Source organism: Helianthus annuus, chromosome 10, assembly GCF_002127325.2.
Source record: "Helianthus annuus cultivar XRQ/B chromosome 10, HanXRQr2.0-SUNRISE, whole genome shotgun sequence".
NCBI lineage: Eukaryota > Viridiplantae > Streptophyta > Magnoliopsida > Asterales > Asteraceae > Helianthus > Helianthus annuus.
In genome coordinates this window covers 124,283,564-124,305,329 of record NC_035442.2, presented here as the reverse complement: position 1 = coordinate 124,305,329, position 21,766 = coordinate 124,283,564, and the positions used below count along the sequence as shown (strand labels likewise).

At 35.2% G+C, this 21,766-nt stretch overlaps 2 protein-coding genes across 2 annotated transcripts; both read left to right on the top strand.

Annotated features, from left to right (window-relative positions):
- Window positions 1-13,559: 13,559 nt before the first annotated feature.
- On the top strand, window positions 13,560-16,573 carry LOC110884796. The gene is made up of 4 exons (XM_022132513.2): window positions 13,560-14,750; window positions 15,185-15,264; window positions 15,354-15,618; window positions 16,058-16,573. The coding sequence occupies exons 1-4, from the start codon at window positions 14,003-14,005 to the stop codon at window positions 16,312-16,314; spliced, it is 1,350 nt and encodes a 449-aa protein (XP_021988205.1). The 5' UTR covers window positions 13,560-14,002; the 3' UTR covers window positions 16,315-16,573.
- A 995-nt stretch (window positions 16,574-17,568) lies between these two features.
- LOC110884797 (heat shock 70 kDa protein, mitochondrial) lies at window positions 17,569-21,539 on the top strand. The gene is made up of 6 exons (XM_022132514.2): window positions 17,569-17,745; window positions 18,748-18,821; window positions 18,901-18,979; window positions 19,083-19,649; window positions 19,715-20,335; window positions 20,741-21,539. The coding sequence occupies exons 1-6, from the start codon at window positions 17,671-17,673 to the stop codon at window positions 21,362-21,364; spliced, it is 2,040 nt and encodes a 679-aa protein (XP_021988206.1). The 5' UTR covers window positions 17,569-17,670; the 3' UTR covers window positions 21,365-21,539.
- The last annotated feature ends 227 nt before the right edge of the window (window positions 21,540-21,766 follow it).

Genomic DNA, 21,766 nt, shown 5'->3' with positions numbered 1-21,766 from the left:
TTCTAAGCATGTCTCTAAGGAGTTAAATGATAAAGATATTGTTATCTCTTAAACCTAGTGATGCTACCCAAGATAATTGACCTAGGTTTCCTCTTTTTGAAACATGAAACTTTTGTAACAATGTTGCTGCTACGTCACATTAAACCTTATGAAACCTGGTTGACTATAGACCTGATGTTTGTATATGGTGTGTTTAAATTAGTGAAACCTTTGTTTATATATTAGTTCCGTTGTATATATGAAACTGATATTAATCCTTCACATGTGCCTCACATACCTTTCGGGCCTACCAGGAGGTGGAGTATGACATGTTGGTATTAGAGTCATCATTTGAGATATTTAGACACTAGCCACATTGTCATCTCAGGTGGTAGTTAATAAATAATTGAAGGGGTAAGGTCCCAAAAACCTCGCTCTAAGTACTTGGGACCATACAACAACCTTGTCTTTTAAACCTCTTTGGACCTTGCGCGGCGCGCACTGATCCTACAAAGAGAACTTAGAAGAGAAATATCAGACAACACCTGCGCGTCAAAAGAAAGTCAATGAATTCTTGCGCTTTTCTCCATAACAAACAGGGATAAAAATCCCAGTTAACACTCCCGCTTAAATAATACCCAGGCTTGGATATTATTTACTTCACTGATACCACACGATAAGGAGTCACACTGGATTATGGCTGTAATCTTCTAGAAGACTCAACCGTGCACCACCAGACGGTTATAACCATCTGGGCCACGTGTCATCATCCTAGGCTCCGTTGAAGTCACGATGATGGCATGAAATTGGAAGGAACCTCCACTTGCCCACTTTCCACGTGGCAATACCCCAGACGTTGATCTAAATAGCGATCCGTGTACTCTCACGTCAGATTAAGAGGATTAACGGAGGGGGAAATAACCGCTTACGGAGTTAGCATATTCCGTCAACATTTCAATAACAGGTTTTCCTGCCCAAACTCCCGGCTATAAATAGAAGAGTAATTCAGGTACAAAATTCAAGTTACATTCACTTCACTTACACTTTTCTTCTTCATATACCGATACTTATTCTCACGCCGGAAGGTGGTCACGGAGAGAACCCCCATTCTCCCCGTGACGAGGCTGACGGTGTTTGTTTGCAGCTATCGAGAAGAAGAGAAGATCTGTCCCTTTAAACCAAACGAGAGAAAACCAACCCTTTTTATGCAGAACCTAACCCCATGAATTATTTGATTCCGGTCATTTATCCAGTGTTTCTTCAAGAATTGATATTATTATATTTATAAAATGCAATTTTACATATATCAATACACGGTACATTCAATATGCAACCGATTTGACGTAAAGAAATGTAGGAATCTCATAAACACTTGTAACTAGTGGATAAATGAAAATTACATGTAGCAAGAGAGAAGAGGTTATGCGATAAAAACTTGTCTTATATATGACAATTAAAGTAATATGTATAAGTGTTTATACGGCTCCTGCAAGTCTCTATTATAAATTGGTTTGTACTGAAAATCTTGTGTGTTGCTTAACATACTAAACGTGATAAGTGAATGGGGGATTTTTTTTTTTAATTTTTTCTTATCTTGTCAAACACATATTTTAGCCCATAACCTAAAAAGGGTTCGTGTATTTATACTAATTGAGTAATTATGTAATCACTCTAGTGTAATTGTACATAATTACTCTACTAGAGTAAATACACAAAAAAAAATCTTTTTTTTTTATATTTTGCAACTAAAATCATGCTTAAGTAAATTGAAAAAAATTAAAAAGATTTTTTTTCCTTCACTTCTCATGTTTAATATGTTAAGATCCATTTGTATTTGATCTTTGTCCTAAATAATTAATTATTTTCAAACACTAATAAACCGAGTAAAGTTAACAGTTTTAAGAGCAAATTACATGCCTCGTTTATATGGTCCTAACTTGAGAAAATTTACATACACGATTGATTGATTCCAATTACTTACTAACCCTAATCGTGTTTCACATTAATTTAATAGTAAGAGATGAGGGTGTTATGAGTGGAGTGGCAAACTGGTCAGCAAACGGTTTTGCCGATCGGCAAACACCGCCGTCAACAGTTTGCCGTTGCCGACAAACACATGAATCGGGGGATCAATGCCGACGCGGGGAACAAGGTTCAAACGGCTATAATGCCGTTGGTTTATTAAAAAAAATTCATTTTTACCTTTTATAAATTAACCTTTTCAAATCCATTTTCACCAAACATCAATCTCATCCAATTTTACTACATTTCACTCTCTTGTTGAATGAAGAAAGCTCCGGCTCGGGTCTAAAAAGAAAGTCTTCGGATTCGGAAAATTATACACAAGGATCACCGAATGTCGAAATCTCGAGCGGATTCGGTATTCCCGACATAAACGAGGATCCTTCACCACCACCAAGACGACAAACGAGAAAGGAGAAAAAGGACAAAGGGCCGTCTTCAAGAAACGAAGATCCAAGAGATATAACACACAAATTCGAAGAGTACAAGGCCATGAAAAAAGAGATAATGGAAATTAAACGTATACGAGAAGAAAAATACTTGACCTTGGCGGATGAGCAACGAGAGGGTTGCGGCAAACAATGTTCGACAAGGACTTGGAGACGTATAATCGGCCTACCGACAATGTTCACCCTGCGATGTTGAAAATCACACTCGCTAGAAAACGTGAGATCGCAAAAAAATATGGATGGCCTTGTGATTTTTAGTTTTTTTAAAGTTAGATTTTATTTAAAATGTAATGCTTTATTATTATTTAAAATGTAACTAGAACTACGACCTGCCGCAATGCGGCGGGGATTCTTTAGTTATAACTAAGTCGATTTAGGACGCCCACGTTATGTTGAATCTGTCAAACAGGAAAAAATAGACGATTTAAAAACGTTCACCCACACACGCACATTGTGTCGTGTTAACTCGCAAAATTTAGAACGAAACGTAAAAACGCTAAACCAAAGACGCACGTTGCGATGTGTTAAGTCACAAAATTTAGAACGAAGCATAAAGCGAAAAATTTGCGGAAAATGAAAACTATAAAGGACCAAAGTTGAAAGTAAAAAAATTTGTGAGGATAGATTGCAAAAGATAAAAAGTTTAGTGTTAAAAGTAAAAAAAAAAAATAGTTTTAGGTTAAAAGAAATTTATGAAATACTTTTGGGTGAAAAGTAAAAAAAATCAATTTTTTTTTTTGTAAAACCCCTAAAGCAAAGGTTACAACAACCATATGCATAACCATTTTTTCTTTGGAAAACCCCCAAAGCCAAGATTACAACACATAAGTAAAAAAAATCAAAGTGGTTAGATCGCAAAAGATGGAAACTTTTGAATTAGAAGTAAAAAATCAAATTAACCAAAGGGGTTAAATTACCAAAGATTAAAATTTTAAACTTAAATTGTCAAATATTAAAACTTTAGGGTTAAAAAGGAAACAAAGATTAAAAATTTTAAACTTAAATTGTCAAAGAATAAAACTTTAGGGTAAATTGTCAAAGATTAAAACTTTAGGGTTAAAAAGGAAACAAAGATAGAAGTTTAAACTTAAATTGTCAAATATTAAAACTTTAGGGTTGAAAAGGAAAATTACCATTTTTTTTTAAAAGACTCCCAAAACTTACATTACAACACATATATGCATAGTTGGGTTGCTTCTTTATAGTGTTTAATAATGCTTTATTTTTATTTATAAAAAGTTGATGTTTTTTCCATTTTATCTTAATTTAAAAAAAACAGAAAATAAAAAAAAAGTTTGCCACTCAGCAAGTGTTTAAACCGTTGCCAACAATTTTCAGCAAAGTTTAAACACTTTTGACTGATTACCATGGCGCACTCTGATTGATTGGTTTTTTGGTTTACCACTCCAAATTGTTTAACCACTCCTAACACCCTGACGAGTAAGCAAATGGTTGCGATCATATACCTTGTTTCTTAAAAATCAGAAACAAAAGGTAAATTCTCTTCTGAGCTTCACATTGGTGTCAAATCACCCAATTTTTCCTATTTCATCCCAATGAAATGATTTAATCTCGTTAACTCATACTAACCCTAACTTTTAGTGGTTTTTGGTCTAAAAAGAAAAAAAAAATTTAATTCAATCTCTTAATATCCCGTTAACATATACACTGTTAATTAACATGTTAGGTCATTGTTAACACCTCAGATGTTAAATGTTAGAGTCCACCAAAAAGGCATAAGGATCATACGACATATAGGTTACCAAGTATAGGGGGAGGTTCATTTGAGAAGACAATTAAATTGAGAAAAAAAGAACAAAGGTTACAATTGTAAAACATTAAATTGTTTTTCTCTTATCTCATTTATTATTATTTTTGACTAATTAATTAGTCACAAAGACTATCATCCTCCACACTAAAATTTTTGCCTAGACATATCAAAATTTATCCTACACGTTTTTTAAATTTATCATACACATACTGAAATTTATTCTACACAACTCGTAATTCATCCTACACACCTCATAATTTATCATACACTTTAAATTAAACATATATATATTTTTTTTAAATAAGTTACAAATTTAAATTAGTTAGCTATTAAAAGGGAAGACTAACAATTAATGATCTATCTAATTTTACCAATATACCCTTACACTCATATTAAATATAAAAATTAAATGTAGTAAAATAAAACATCTTATTGGTTGAAGTTTGTTCTTTTTTATTCTTACAAAAAATTTCTTCTCATTTGAATCTTCCACTACCAAGTATATTACTTCATATATGCAAAGATTTTACATACACTTTTTTATCCAAAAAGCAACATAACTATATACATGATAACCCACATAGGGATGGCAATCAAACCCGAATTCGTTGAGTAAACTCGAAACCTGACATATTTGGAACGGGTTTGAACGTTTTCGCAGCGCCATGCTAGAACAAAGCGCCCCACTACGGATCACCTTAAAAAAAGGTAGTTTTACTTTCTATAATTGACAACTTCATAAGGCTATAGGGTGTGGTCATGACCCTCATGACCACCATGACCCTCCATGTTAGTGTAACGCCCTGCGTTTTCAAACTTCCTACATTTAGAAACCTTACGTGAAATTCTAAATTTGGAAATCTTGTGTTCTTATAACCATTCTTTCATTGTAATCGTTGTAAAATACGGAACTTGCTTCGTAAATAAAACTTGTACATTACACTTTTTACCTAGTTAAATCATGTTTTATTTCATATTTCACCTTGTTACAAGTTAGGGGAAACATTGTTGCACATTATTACACAACTTAACTAACAAAATTACTCATTATAATGTTTTAAAAAAATAAAAAAATAAAGAAATATGGCAGCCCCAATTCAGCAAAATTCAGCCCATATAGTTGGGTTTTGTGGGCTAGTTTCAAGGTGTAACCCCTTCTAAACACTTCCAAAGCCCAACCCATTGAAACCCTAATCCTTCCCCCTATAAATACCACTTATAACCAGCCTCCCTACCACTTTTGCAACCCTAAAAACTCACAAAACATCCACCAAACCGTAGCTGAAAGCAAGGGTTCGAGTAGATTGACACCCCTTCACGAAAATGAGCATAACTCACTCAATTCTTATCCGATTCACTCGATTCTTTTTCCTACTTGCTTGTATAATCATGGGGTTCGATTCCTAGACTTCTCCTTGGAGAAATCAGACCTGGAAATGCCCCGAAATAGTCCATAAACTTTCTGTTTGTTTTTATGTTCATCAAAAACTTGTTTAAACCTATGCAACTTGTGTCCAACACATCTCATACCTATGTCCTAATGCTTACAACTTATCCCATGGTTGGTTAAGCTTAAAAACAAGGTTGAGACATTTAAAATCAGAGGATTAAACCTCATAAACTTGGTGTTTTGTTTAGGGTTTTTAACCCACAAGTCATGTCAAACTTTGTCTTTGATACATGAGTGATTATGGAACAACTTGGGTTGTCCAAACATACAATCCTCACATGATTTGATGATTTCTCTTAGTTAGTGTGTATATTTCTTATTCTTTATTGTATGTTCATGACCCTCCTTGGTTGTTTTTTTTACATCAAGTGTAGTGGTGAACACATAGAGGTGCCTAAATGGAAGACTTGATCTTCCTACCTCCTACATGACTTCTATGACATTTAGAGGTACCAAAATGAAGATTTTAATCTTCTACCTCATGCTTGAACTATTGGACATATATTATATAACCTAAATATATTATTCGAATAATCGAATCTTTGATGATGAACTAGTGTTCATATGTCGGGGTACTAGATTACATCATCCTAGACTATGATAACTTGTCACGATTCTAATGGAACCTTGTTCCATGAAAACATCTAAACTCCTTCGAGTTTCCTAGTGTCAAGAACAAGCATCAAATGTACTAAATGATTATTTTCCATGTTATTCTCATATCTTATTCTTATGTTGTTTTAAACACCGAATCTCGACTCTAAACATACTTGAACTTTAACCCTTATACATTCGGACTCTAAATCTCTACTCGTCAACAATTGGATAATCGGAAAACGTATGCAAACTTTGTGAGTATACTCGTATTTCCCCTTTTTACTTTTACCACTTTTGGGGTGTAACATGTTTACCTATTGAAAACTTACACATGAACACTTTGTTAAACACATGAACGTTCCTATAACATGCTTGTATATGTGATGGCTTGATACTTTAAACTTGGGTTATTCTTATGTGTTGAACTTATCATTAACTTCGTACGAGCCAAACCTTGACATATGTAGCGCTATAGGATTAACGACCCGCCCGTAAACTTGAGGTTATGTCTTGAGCATATTGCGTTTTCTTGGTTTGATATGTTAGACACATGCCATATTTAATGTTATCTTGAATCATATGCTTGCCATGAGGAATTGTTCACACTTTTTATCTTATGCTATGTACGTACCAAACTTGTATACTCGCCTTTGCTTTTGCATTGAATTGTATTTTTAAACATGTTACAGGTTGATGATGATGAAATGAAAACGGATAGCAAAGATGCCTAGATACTCACTTAGACGTTTAGGTTTAAAGTGTTGTATCAATTTTGTTTATGTTATGTTGAACAATGTTGTTATTTGCTTTTCTTGTAATGTTTTGACAATTTATTTTGGAAATGAAATTTGGATTATTAAATTATTGTCACAAATAGCGTTATGATGTCTCGAGCAATCTTCACACTTCGTCTCATCCCGATGTTTCCGCCATTGGTTGGGGTGTGACAGATTGGTATCAGAGCCATAACTATAGGGAATTAGGAAAAGTAGGAATGCTTTAGCCTAGTCTATAGTTTTAGAGCCTTATTCTTATGTTTTACTTGAAACTACTTGCATGCTACCTTATTTGCTCTTATTTATTCTCTTTTGATCTTTTAAGCATATATGTCGCTTATGTGTTAACACTTGACATGCTATACTTGCTTTATTATGTGCTAATACATGTTTTATTGTCCCACTCATTATGTGCTATTCTTAATATGCTTCATTGTGAGTTTATATTTGTTGTTTATTCCTTTAATATACTCTTTCCCTCATGCATTTTACTCGACTATTCTAAATCCGTAAACACTCGAGACGAATTCACCAAAATAGGCGTGAAACCCACAATTTGGTGAACGACTCTCAATCTACATATTCTTTTTTTACACGAGATATCGCCATTAAGCTAGGAGTGAAATCCACATCTTAATGGTAAAACTCAAATTTCAAATTCTAGTGGACCCTCGTCAACATGTCGAAATTAAATTTTGACCCGACGAGTACCAACCACACTTAGGATACGAAATCGTCAAGTTAGGGGTGAAACCCGCACCTTGTCGACTAGTTCCACTCCTTGGTATTTTTTTTTTTATAAATCCCGCCAAGTCTCGAAACTTCGATTGATTTGGGACATGTAGTAACCGGAAGGGTAAATACCGTTAACCGACTTGTCGGCGAGAGTATTTTACCTATTAGGCCAAAGCATGCTTCTCAAATTCAAAAGACTTTTCGACCACTTTGGTTAGTCAAAGTTCCATTTGGAACACTCCAAACTTTGGTCAAACATGTGTTTCTATTGTTCATTTTATACGATGCAATCTTTCAACCTCGAGTTTACCTTTGATTTCTCTTTTCACACGCACAACATATCGAACCTTTTCGATACATTTATATATGCATGATTTTCATATAATTTAAATTCATATTCCTTGTAACAACTAGTGGAGAGGTATCATCGAGATTGGAGTGACTTCCTTACCTTGACGATTGACTCCACCCCTCTTCCCTTAAAACGACCTCACCAACGAGTTAGGGGTGATTCCCTTACCTAGGTGATCGTTACCAAAACATCTCTTCAAAAATATCTTATTATGCAAACTCGATCATATTTTATACCCAAATTGTTTATGATTATTCAAAATACCCACTCATACCGATTTCAAAATGCATTGTTTTATCAAACGTACTTCTTATTCTACAATCTATTTTCACTCAACTCATATACGCGAAATTCATAATCATGTCTTAAAACGTTTTATTGCTCGAACTTCAAAACCTTACGAAATGCTACCTATCAATTTAATCGGCTCAATGAAACTCTTGCCCATGAACTTCATATTCGACTTAATCACTAAAACATGCTCACCTTCTACTTTTAATCAAAATCCAACCAACCTTTCTCAAATACTTATAAGATCTTATAGAAGTTATATGATTGTTTTACCAAATACCCTTTTCAACATCAACAAATCATTTGTTAATTTTTTTAATCACTAAGTCCTTTTGCTAAATTTCTCTTCTAAGGATCCTAGTTTTCACAAGAACCTCCTAAATTCATAATTTCTTCTTTGATGAAACGAACTTACTTTTTAACGAAAACCTTTTTCCTACACCAATTTACAAAACACGTGCGCAAGAAGACTTCATAGGGACCGACCATTTTTTTTCGGATTACGTAAACCCTTTTAAACAAAATTAGCATTTCTATTTGTTACAAAATACGTTTTGCATAACCAACGAGTACTTTATGTTCCTTTACATATACAAACTATATTCTACCTTTCAAACCAGGCTCAATCTAATTTTGATTCGATAAACTCAACGTTTTGTTGGAACAACTATACATGCACATCGTCATACACGTTTTAGTCGATATCTCGCGATAACACCATTTATATCGTTCGTATCTACATACTTAGCCTTTCTAATCCGCAATGCCTCAACGTACACTATATACGCAATATTTATTTTTTTATAACTACACCTATGTTCATACGTTTTATGCTTGTACTTATACGCATACTACTTATACGTTTTACGCTTCTGCTTATACACATACTACTTACACGTTTTATGTTTATGCTCATACATACATGCGTATTCATACTTAAACTTATGCTCATACTTTCATCCTTACTCATGGTTCATACATTCGTACCTATACGCGAGCGTAACCTGAGGGATTCGCTTGCGTGGGTCCCACACATACTTAAACATGGACTTGCTTATATACTATATTCTTGTACGTACACATTCTAAACTTTTTATGTATACCCTGATTCATACACAACTAGTACAAGCTATGCGGACCATGCGACGATCAAAATAATCACGGGTGCACACGGGATTATAGTGATAGGCGTATGAGAACCATAGAGTGTGCTACTGCGTATGGTAATACACGAAACGTAACATGACACCGAAGACAAAACGGACGTAACGTGGTCAAAACATGGTGGATACGCCGCTGGTACTTCCTATATATAAGGGTTTTCACCATGTTACCAAACTTTCGTAAAACGTGCCATGAGAAATTCAGTGTGTTGCAGACCTTTTGGACCTAATACAACTTCACGCAACTCACAAACGCATTATATCCGATTATTCATGACGAGACTTCATCCTTAACACACTACGTTCATCTATCCAACACTTATGCTATTCACATACTTGTACTCTTTAAGAGCCATTCGTTCATTCTATACTCGTATTATTTTATACAAAACTCGTTCGCAATCCAGCTTGTTTAAACATTTGAGTCCTAACTTACCTCATTACCTATAAAATAGCCTCCCTATTCTTGATTCTTGTGTAACTATACTTAGTATCTCTCTATTGCTTTATTTAAAGTAACAAACCTTTTCGTTCCTCTCAATAAACAGGTTTTACGAAAGTATGATTTTTTATACTATCCTTAAAAACTTCCCCTTGCAAATCTACCTTGATGTTCTCCAAAATTTGGTACTTTTCAAAACTTTCAAACTTCCCAAGTTTCAATTCTTAATGATCACCTTTATGCCAAAAACTCTTTCAAGCCTTCCTCTTAAATAAATTTCGGGACGAAATTTCCTAAAGGAGGGGAGACTGTAACGCCCTGCGTTTTCAAACTTCCTACATTTAGAAACCTTACGTGAAATTCTAAATTTGGAAATCTTGTGTTCTTATAACCATTCTTTCATTGTAATCGTTGTAAAATACGGAACTTGCTTCGTAAATAAAACTTGTACATTACACTTTTTACCTAGTTAAATCATGTTTTATTTCATATTTCACCTTGTTACAAGTTAGGGGAAACATTGTTGCACATTATTACACAACTTAACTAACAAAATTACTCATTATAATGTTTTAAAAAAATAAAAAAATAAAGAAATATGGCAGCCCCAATTCAGCAAAATTCAGCCCATATAGTTGGGTTTTGTGGGCTAGTTTCAAGGTGTAACCCCTTCTAAACACTTCCAAAGCCCAACCCATTGAAACCCTAATCCTTCCCCCTATAAATACCACTTATAACCAGCCTCCCTACCACTTTTGCAACCCTAAAAACTCACAAAACATCCACCAAACCGTAGCTGAAAGCAAGGGTTCGAGTAGATTGACACCCCTTCACGAAAATGAGCATAACTCACTCAATTCTTATCCGATTCACTCGATTCTTTTTCCTACTTGCTTGTATAATCATGGGGTTCGATTCCTAGACTTCTCCTTGGAGAAATCAGACCTGGAAATGCCCCGAAATAGTCCATAAACTTTCTGTTTGTTTTTATGTTCATCAAAAACTTGTTTAAACCTATGCAACTTGTGTCCAACACATCTCATACCTATGTCCTAATGCTTACAACTTATCCCATGGTTGGTTAAGCTTAAAAACAAGGTTGAGACATTTAAAATCAGAGGATTAAACCTCATAAACTTGGTGTTTTGTTTAGGGTTTTTAACCCACAAGTCATGTCAAACTTTGTCTTTGATACATGAGTGATTATGGAACAACTTGGGTTGTCCAAACATACAATCCTCACATGATTTGATGATTTCTCTTAGTTAGTGTGTATATTTCTTATTCTTTATTGTATGTTCATGACCCTCCTTGGTTGTTTTTTTTACATCAAGTGTAGTGGTGAACACATAGAGGTGCCTAAATGGAAGACTTGATCTTCCTACCTCCTACATGACTTCTATGACATTTAGAGGTACCAAAATGAAGATTTTAATCTTCTACCTCATGCTTGAACTATTGGACATATATTATATAACCTAAATATATTATTCGAATAATCGAATCTTTGATGATGAACTAGTGTTCATATGTCGGGGTACTAGATTACATCATCCTAGACTATGATAACTTGTCACGATTCTAATGGAACCTTGTTCCATGAAAACATCTAAACTCCTTCGAGTTTCCTAGTGTCAAGAACAAGCATCATATGTACTAAATGATTATTTTCCATGTTATTCTCATATCTTATTCTTATGTTGTTTTAAACACCGAATCTCGACTCTAAACATACTTGAACTTTAACCCTTATACATTCGGACTCTAAATCTCTACTCGTCAACAATTGGATAATCGGAAAACGTATGCAAACTTTGTGAGTATACTCGTATTTCCCCTTTTTACTTTTACCACTTTTGGGGTGTAACATGTTTACCTATTGAAAACTTACACATGAACACTTTGTTAAACACATGAACGTTCCTATAACATGCTTGTATATGTGATGGCTTGATACTTTAAACTTGGGTTATTCTTATGTGTTGAACTTATCATTAACTTCGTACGAGCCAAACCTTGACATATGTAGCGCTATAGGATTAACGACCCGCCCGTAAACTTGAGGTTATGTCTTGAGCATATTGCGTTTTCTTGGTTTGATATGTTAGACACATGCCATATTTAATGTTATCTTGAATCATATGCTTGCCATGAGGAATTGTTCACACTTTTTATCTTATGCTATGTACGTACCAAACTTGTATACTCGCCTTTGCTTTTGCATTGAATTGTATTTTTAAACATGTTACAGGTTGATGATGATGAAATGAAAACGGATAGCAAAGATGCCTAGATACTCACTTAGACGTTTAGGTTTAAAGTGTTGTATCAATTTTGTTTATGTTATGTTGAACAATGTTGTTATTTGCTTTTCTTGTAATGTTTTGACAATTTATTTTGGAAATGAAATTTGGATTATTAAATTATTGTCACAAATAGCGTTATGATGTCTCGAGCAATCTTCACACTTCGTCTCATCCCGATGTTTCCGCCATTGGTTGGGGTGTGACAGTTAGTGCCATGTAACTCACCTCTAATCCACCATCCAAAATCACTACCCTAAGGTAGCGTTTGGTATGAAGGAATGGAAGGTGGAATGGAATGGAATGGATCATTCTAATTGAATGAAAATAAACATGTTTGGTTATCATGTGGTACTGGAATGGAGCATTCCAAGGGAATGTAACTCCTTCCAAATATAATAATTTCCATTCATTGGTATGTAGGTGTTTTTTTTCCATTCCCTTAAGGAATGGAAAGAAATATGTTATTATTATTATTATTATTATTATTATATTATTTATACTTATACTTTTATTTGTATTTATATTTATATTTATATTTATTAATATTCATACTAATATTAATATATATGAAAAATCTATTACTAATTTTTTATCATTAATATATTATTATTATTAGTATTATTATTACTATTATTATTATTATTATTATTATTATTATTATTATTATTATTATTGAGTCAATTATATTTTTGTCGTTTTTAATACAGTTGTGTTTCGTTACTTCATCTTTTTTTGTTTATCAAATTGTACAAAGTAATAATTCATTCTATTCACATATGAGTAACCAAACATCACAATGGAATGAAATGATCCATTTCATTCCGTTGTCCATTCCATTACCTCGTCCATTCCATTATCTCATCTATTCCATTACCCCATACCAAACAGACCCTAAGGGTGTGGTCATGACCCAAACCATTAACCCCTTATTTGTTATCTTTGTCTAACGAAAAAGGAAATGATTTGTTGAAAAATGGAAAGGAGGACCATGGTTGCCATGGTTTAATCCATGCAAACCATGGTAGATCAATCAAGGGGTGGTGTAGCCTTCCATTCATTTTCCTAGGTGACAAATCATGTCCCAATCATGATCCCCACACCCTATAGCCTAACTTGGTAAATCACCAACTCCACTTTTATTCAATTTAACAATAGATTTAAACAGATACAAATCTTATAAACTACCACATAATAATAATTACGCAAAATCTTGATCGAATTGGACAACTAGTATTCAAAAAATAACCAAGACGAACCTTCATCGAAACTGCTCCAGCTGGATACCCACTATTTGACTTTAATTTTTCAACGTTTAAATCATTTCAATTGTTCATCCAACAATCTTGAAATCTTGATAATATTTTCTTCAATTTCTACATCATATTCTCTTTACAATCATCAATCGAATGAATATTCATTCATTCACTTCGAATTCAATTTTCCACACCAATTTTCGATCCTGAAATCGCTGATTTCACGGAGAATTTGACGCATTCAATACCGATTGTTGATCTTCAGGGTTTAATTTGATTACCCTCGTGCCGAATTTGGGTTTGATGACTTGAATTCCAGACACAGTTAGGGTTTGTATACTCTGTTTTCCCCCAATTCATCCAATCCTTTTAAATTCAAATTAATTCGATAAAATTCGAGAAGATTGTGATTTGATATGGGTAGTACGGATATTGAGGGAGATGAATTGGAGGCTGAATCATCATCTGCACGAGTACGTAATCACAACAATCAGGTGACCCCTTTCCGAACCCGATATCCGGGTTTAGTTAGATTAAAAGCATATATTTTTGATGGGTTAGGTGATTACTACAATAAAGATTGGGATTTGTTAGAGGGTAATGGGAAAGAATTCTGTTGGTATCATGTCGAAATCCCGAAAGGTAACCAAAAGCTTTCTCAATCTGCACAATATTTGATTGATGTTTTGTGTCCACCGTTAAAGCTGCAAGATATTCTTGCATTGATTAGTAATGGGCCTTATTGTGGGCACGTTGATGGGGCACTTGTGTTTCGGGTTAATTCGCCTGGACCGCCTGCTAGCAAGTTTACGTTTAGGTTAGCTGCTCGGGTGACTGAGAATTCGGTGATTACTGTGTCGTTGGGTCGGGTGCCTCGGTTGGGGTTTTCGCCAATGGGTCAGTCTTTGTTGTCTGAGATCCCGAGTGTGGAGAGCCCGGGTAATAAGCCTAGTGGGTCCCGGGAGAACGATGGGTTTGTGATTAAGGAGCATGTTCTTGATTTCTTGTTGACGATGAATCATTCTGAGGAGGCGGATAATCCTGTTCCTAAGTCGGTTTCGAATTTGGTTGTGCATATTGTGGATACGCATGTGGATCATCTCGAGGATGTTGTTACCAAGCTTGAGATTGAACTTGACTCGGTAGAAGTTGATTTGGATAAAGGTAAAGTTTTTAACTTAGAGTAAAGTACATGGAAGGTCTTTGTGGTTTGCAGTTTTGCATTTTGTGACTAATTTAGTCCCCAACTTTTGCTAAGAGTACATGGATGGTCCCTGTGGTTTGCACTTTGCAACTCATTTAGTCACTAAACGTTGGGGACCAAATGCGTTACAAAGTGCAAACCACAGGGACCATCCATGTACTTTTGGCAAAAGTTTGGTACTAAATACGTTACAAAGTGCAAACCACAGGGACCATCCGTATACTCTTTTAACTTTGTATCTTACTATTGATAGCACAAAAAATAGTTTTTGGAGTCTGCTATGAGTGAGATTATACTGGGTATGTTTGTATGTTACTATTGATGATAGTAACGTTTGGATAATGGTTGGTTGAGACAAATATTATTCTTATTTCATGAATCGTAATGTTTTCAGGTGGTTTTGCTTTGAAGAAACAAATGCTTGACGATAGAAGATTTCCAAAAATGCATCTAGACTTGCAACGGCTCTTGCAGGTGACCGGTCTCTTTAACTTTTAAAACATATTATGATCATGCAATGGGTTCTTAACGTCTTGTGGTTTTACACGCATTGATGAATGTAGGTGATTACACACGGAGAACAAGTGTTTCCACGAGTGAAGGAGAAATGTTCCACAAAGGATTGGTTTGCAGGTGAAGACATAAATTCATTGGAAGAGTTGATCAGAAGGTTGAGAAGGTTAAAGGATAATGTCGGTTTTATCTCTAATCGGGTCACTGCTGTTCAGGCCGGTCTTGACAGCTGGCAGGCTGAGCAAATCAACCGAAAACTCTACTACCTATCGTTTCTCTCCATCATATTTCTTCCTCTTTCCATCATCACAGGAGGTTAGATTCTATCAGTTTGACTTTTTAGGTCAAACAAACTCGTTTGAACTTTTATTTAATTAAGTACCGTATCGATTTTTAAGAATTGTTTGATCTTGCTGTTAAACTTTCAGCATTGATAAATTTCAAGGCAACAAATTTATCATAAAACGTGATAGATTTACGTAGATCTTGGATTGAGAAGGAACGTATTTGATGTCGAAAGTCAAACTCCCTTTGTATAGGGAGCTAGCCCGTTATTATAGATGGCTCTCGGTTATTGTTTAACGGGTCAAATAAAAAAATATTAGCTGACAGAGGCATGGGTCAACTAGGTTTAACGGGTTGAAAGTTGTCCAACTATGTTTACAGGTCAAACCAACCTGACGTGTGCTAAAACAACAAGTTCTGTCCAAACCGTCTTTTGTTAAATCTTGATTTGACTTTTGAATTGTAACAGTTTTCGGGATGAACGTGGGAGGCGTTCCTTGGACGGGACAAAGAGATCCAGCGCTAGCAGACGGTTTCAGAAACGTGATGTTTGTTTGTTTGGGAACGTTAGGTCTCGTGCTTTTATGTTTCCTGTTCCCGTTTCTTTACACCAAAATAACGGCTTGGAGAAGACAAAGAACTATAAAACGAAGTTGGTCTCTTAACCGGAGATCTTTTCTTAAAAGAACCGTGCCTGAAGAACGAGGCGGGTACCTTCGGCTCTGACCCGAATCAAGATTTGAACCGTTTCGTGATTGTTTTTTCTTGGTGTAATGTTGTTCATAGTTACTGCATAACTTTGTTCGGTCTGATTTGCCATGATCAAGCCTGTTTAGACCTGATTGTAGCGTGGTAAGCACTTGATTTGTTGATTTTTTTTTTTTTTTCATTTTTTGGTTAGTTGATCCTTTGTAAAATTGAATGCAAACTCACCATTGTATACATTCGAGTTTGTGGAAATTTCAGTTATTTATAATTGAATTAATCGAACTAACATTGATTAAGAAGGGGCCTAGAGCTCTAGACAAGTTTATTTGATTGACAAAAGTTGATTATTATGAATTTTATCAATCAATCATTATTATAATTTAAAAAGCTAAATTATTGAAATGATAACCTCTTTTAATACATACTTAAGTATATAAGAGAATATTTATTTATTTTATTTGAAATAAAATTAACTTTTTTTAAAAATTAAGTTGAATCAATCACATTTACGTGATCCAAAAAATAAGAAGTCATACAATGGGTGTCAAACGGACTTCGATTGACCTCATTCAGCGGTATTGAAACCGTCTTATCGAACTATATGATATGAGATTTTAGGTTTTCACTTTTGGATTTATAGGTTGTAGATTTTAGAATTTTTGTTTAGTATCATTGTGTCTTTTTTCCTTGACAATGTGTTATATTTTTCGGCATTGTGTTATATTTTGCAATCTATTATATCTTTGTACACTTCCTATTTTTAGGAGCTTTTATAGAATAATAGAATAACTTAACCCATATATTGGAAATCACAATAATATTCATCTTGATTTGCTTTTTGGCTTACTTTTAAATACACTTGTTTAAATGAAGAAAAATGAACATATTCAACAAATTAGATGTCACAATCTTACTGGTCATTTTCCTCGATAAAGTTGACAACGCACCATTTTTAATATATAAAAAAGTCATGTTCTATAAAATCCTTTATTTCATCAAACAGTTTGATGTTTGTGAAATAGTTTTTTTTTTAATATAACTATATATATCTAAATAAAAGATGTCCGTCAAAATTGAAACTTGACATTTTCGTTTGTTTCATACTAGTCGAATGGTCAAAACTCAAAAGAAGAGGTTTTTATTTGCAATTCTTTTCTAAAAAAATAGAAAAATTGCAGTTTTTTTTTTCTAAAAAAAAGAAAAAAGAAAAAGGTTTATTTGGTAGTGTAGTATCTAGAAGGTTCGTAAAACCTAATTTAGTCAATAGCCCCTTCTCCAAGCAGGGCCACCTCAATTTATTCTCCCCTTTTTTTCCCAAAACCCTAAACCCTAATTTCACACCACATTCATTCATTCTCTTCCACTCATCCATCAATGGCTACCGCTACGCTGCTCAGATCTCTTCGTCGCCGAGACGTCGCATCTGCTTCTTTCACCGCCTTCAAATCCGTAAGCTTCTCATCTCCACTTTCACATTTTCTGTCTCTATAGATCTATATTCATATCTGTATTTATGTTTGCTTAATACATGAATTGATCTGTTAAATTTGAGGAAACGAATGGTATATGATTTTAGCTTATTTGTTTGATGTTTACCTAGTGGATGAATTGATCTAATATTAAATCCGTAAGCTGTTTATTTGTTATAAATCGGAGAAAACGAATGTGTATATTATTTTTGAAGTAACCTGAATATCTCCTTCACTCACGTAGCTTGTTCATCTGCATAATCAGATGTTCTACTATTGGTACTATAGTTTGTAGGTTTTAGTTTGTTTCTCATATGATGATTTGAAGTTCATAAGTTGTATGTCTGTTTTTGTGTTTAACAAATTAAATTATTGTCAAGTTTGATGCTCAATGTGTAGTTAGATTTGTGTTTTGATACTGTGTGTTTTGGTTGTCTTATCTTATTATAAGATTCTAGTTGTTAAATTGTTGGATCAAATTGATCTGATGCCGTTGGAGTAAACGGACGGTGTATGATGTTTAGCTTCTTTATTTTTGTTTGTTTGGATATGATTTTATAAGTAACGTGAATATCTTTGCAAATTCAGATGTTTTACTACTGGTAGTACACATCTGGACTCCTATTTTAGCTTTTAGATTGTTTCTAGTATGATGATTTGAAGTTCATAAGTTGTATGCTCTTTTTTGTATTTAGTGAAATAGTTATTGTCAAATTTGATGTGTAGTTTGTACTGGGATTTGTATTTTTATACTGTTTTGATTAAGATGGCGGTTGTAAGAGTCTAGTTATTATTTGTTGGATAATTGGCTGCTTACTTACTGTGTCTGCTACTCAAACGAATCACGAAGGATATGTTTGATTGTTGTTTTATGCTGTATAATTATAAGTATAATGTCCTGTTTTAGTATTGTCCTGTTTTAATATGTCAATAAACCTTTTGAAAACTGTTTATGAATGTAACACCATGAATCTATATGCAGTTAAGTGGAGCTAAACCATCATTTACCGGGTCACATTTAAGTCGCAAGTTTGGTGTAATTGCCAGACCTTTCAGGTACCACGCGTCTACTATTTTGCATATGCATGTTTTTTCAGCTCTTTTCAATCTAGCTAATAAATCGCCTCTGATACAGTTCACGACCTCTCGGAAATGAAGTTATTGGGATTGATCTGGGTACCACAAATTCTTGTGTTTCAGTCATGGAGGGCAAGGTATGATCTGTATTTCAAATGTTTGAAGGACCTACAAGTTTTAAGTTTTACCATCTATTAAGTATTAAATATATTTGTTGATGTTCTTACTTCTTATATTCAGAGTGCAAAAGTTATTGAGAATGCCGAAGGAGCGCGTACAACTCCGTCAGTCGTGGCTTTTAACCAAAAAGGGGAGTTAATCATAGGTACTCCCGCTAAACGTCAAGCCGTCACTAACCCAACAAACACGGTATTCGGTACCAAGCGTTTGATCGGAAGACGATTCGATGATCAACAAACACAGAAAGAAATGGGTATGGTTCCATATAAAATCGTCAGGGCTCCAAATGGAGATGCGTGGGTCGAGGCCAATGGACAGAAGTATTCTCCAAGCCAGATCGGTGCTTTTGTTCTTACCAAAATGAAAGAAACCGCTGAAGCTTATCTTGGGAAAACGATTAATAAAGCCGTCATTACCGTACCTGCTTATTTCAATGACGCGCAAAGACAAGCTACTAAAGATGCTGGAAAAATTGCTGGTTTAGATGTTCAGAGGATCATAAATGAGCCGACAGCTGCTGCACTTTCGTACGGGTTGAATAACAAAGAGGGTCTCATTGCTGTTTTTGATCTCGGTGGTGGAACGTTTGATGTTTCCATCTTGGAGATATCTAATGGTGTTTTCGAGGTATATAAGTTTTCTGGTTATGATATATATATATATGATATGTACTAATCTTTTTGTCTCTACAGGTGAAAGCAACAAACGGTGACACGTTCCTTGGAGGAGAGGATTTCGATAACGCGTTGTTGGATTTCTTGGTTGGTGAGTTTAAAACCGCAGAAGGAATAGACTTGACAAAAGACAGACTTGCCCTCCAGAGACTTAGGGAAGCTGCCGAAAAAGCTAAAATCGAGTTATCATCGACAACACAAACCGACATCAACTTGCCATTTATCACCGCCGATGCATCGGGTGCAAAGCATTTGAACATCACTCTTACACGATCCAAATTCGAGGCGCTAGTAAGTGCTCTGATCGAGAGGACCAAGAACCCATGCAAAAACTGCGTGAAAGATGCCGGTGTCACAACCAAGGAAATCGATGAAGTTCTCCTTGTCGGTGGGATGACACGTGTTCCGAAAGTTCAGGATGTCGTTACGGAAATTTTCGGGAAGAGTCCTAGCAAAGGGGTGAATCCCGATGAAGCAGTTGCTATGGGAGCAGCTATCCAAGGTGGCATTCTTCGCGGTGATGTTAAAGAACTGCTTTTACTTGATGTCACTCCTTTATCGCTCGGTATCGAGACGCTTGGTGGCATTTTCACCAAGCTTATTGGCCGGAACACCACAATCCCAACCAAGAAAAGTCAGGTAAATCATTAGTAAAGTTTTTTCCAACTTATGTTTATATATACATACAGTGAAAGGTTTAAATACAAAAGGCTATTAACGTGCAACGGTACGCGACCACCAATATAACGTGTGTAATTATGCAAATAACGTGCGTAATCAGGGTTAACCCAACTCATGCGTAATTATGCAAATAACATGCGTAATTAGGGTTTTAACCCATCCCATGCGTAATTATGCAAATAACATGCATAATTATGTATTATGATGTGGGTATTTTAAAAATGAAGTCGCGTACTGCCGCATGTTAAGGGGCTATTGTACGTTAACCTTCTCTCTCTCTCTCTCTCTCACACACACACACATATGTATATCTACACACACACACACACACTTTTAAGTTATAACTTGAGCTTTTGTGCGTAGACGTTTTCGACTGCAGCTGATAACCAAGTGCAAGTGGGTATCAAAGTGTTGCAAGGTGAGCGCGAAATGGCATCTGACAACAAGCTGTTAGGTGAATTTGACCTCATGGGTATCCCGCCTGCGCCAAGAGGCATGCCACAAATCGAGGTGACATTCGACATTGATGCAAACGGCATTGTTACAGTTTCAGCCAAAGATAAAGCCACTGGTAAAGAACAGCAAATTACAATTAGGTCCTCAGGAGGTCTATCGGACGATGAGATTGAGAAGATGGTTAGGGATGCCGAGCTTCATGCCCAGAAGGACGCTGAGAGGAAGGCACTTATTGACGCTAAAAATAATGCCGACACTACCGTTTACAGCGTCGAGAAGAATTTGAATGAGTATAGAGATAAGCTTCCGAGTGACGTGGTGGCTGAAATCGAGAGTGCGGTGGCTGATTTGAGGAAAGCAGCGGATAGTGAGGATGCTGCGGAGATTCAGGCTAAGATAGACGCTGCGAACAAGGCGCAGTCGAAGATTGGACAACATATGCAAGGTGGTGGTGGTTCGGAGTCGGGATCGGGTGGATCACAAGGCGGTGAACAAGCCCCGGAGGCTGAATACGAGGAGGTAAAGAAGTAACATTTTTAAAATTTCATTTTTGCTCTATTCTTCCATGAGTACTACAGTTTCATGTATCTAAAACTATCATGAGAAGTAGAAATAATTAACAATTTGTTTTGTTGTCATATGGCTGTTATTTGCCAAGATACATTTTTGAGCGAAAAGGTTGAATGAGAATTTACCATTTTTGTCATGGTTTGAATTACTTCTTATTTATTACAATGTATCAAACCCAAAGATTTGGTTTTGCAAGTCTCCCACGCCTTTTGCAACCTTTTATATTAGTTCTTGGTGACTACGATGCGGCTAGCATAATTGGCCTTGCCTACCAAGGGGATTATGACATAAGTGATACCGTGGATGAACCAAAGCAGGATCTAATTCTCATAACATAACTGGTGCCTTGGTGAAAGACCACTG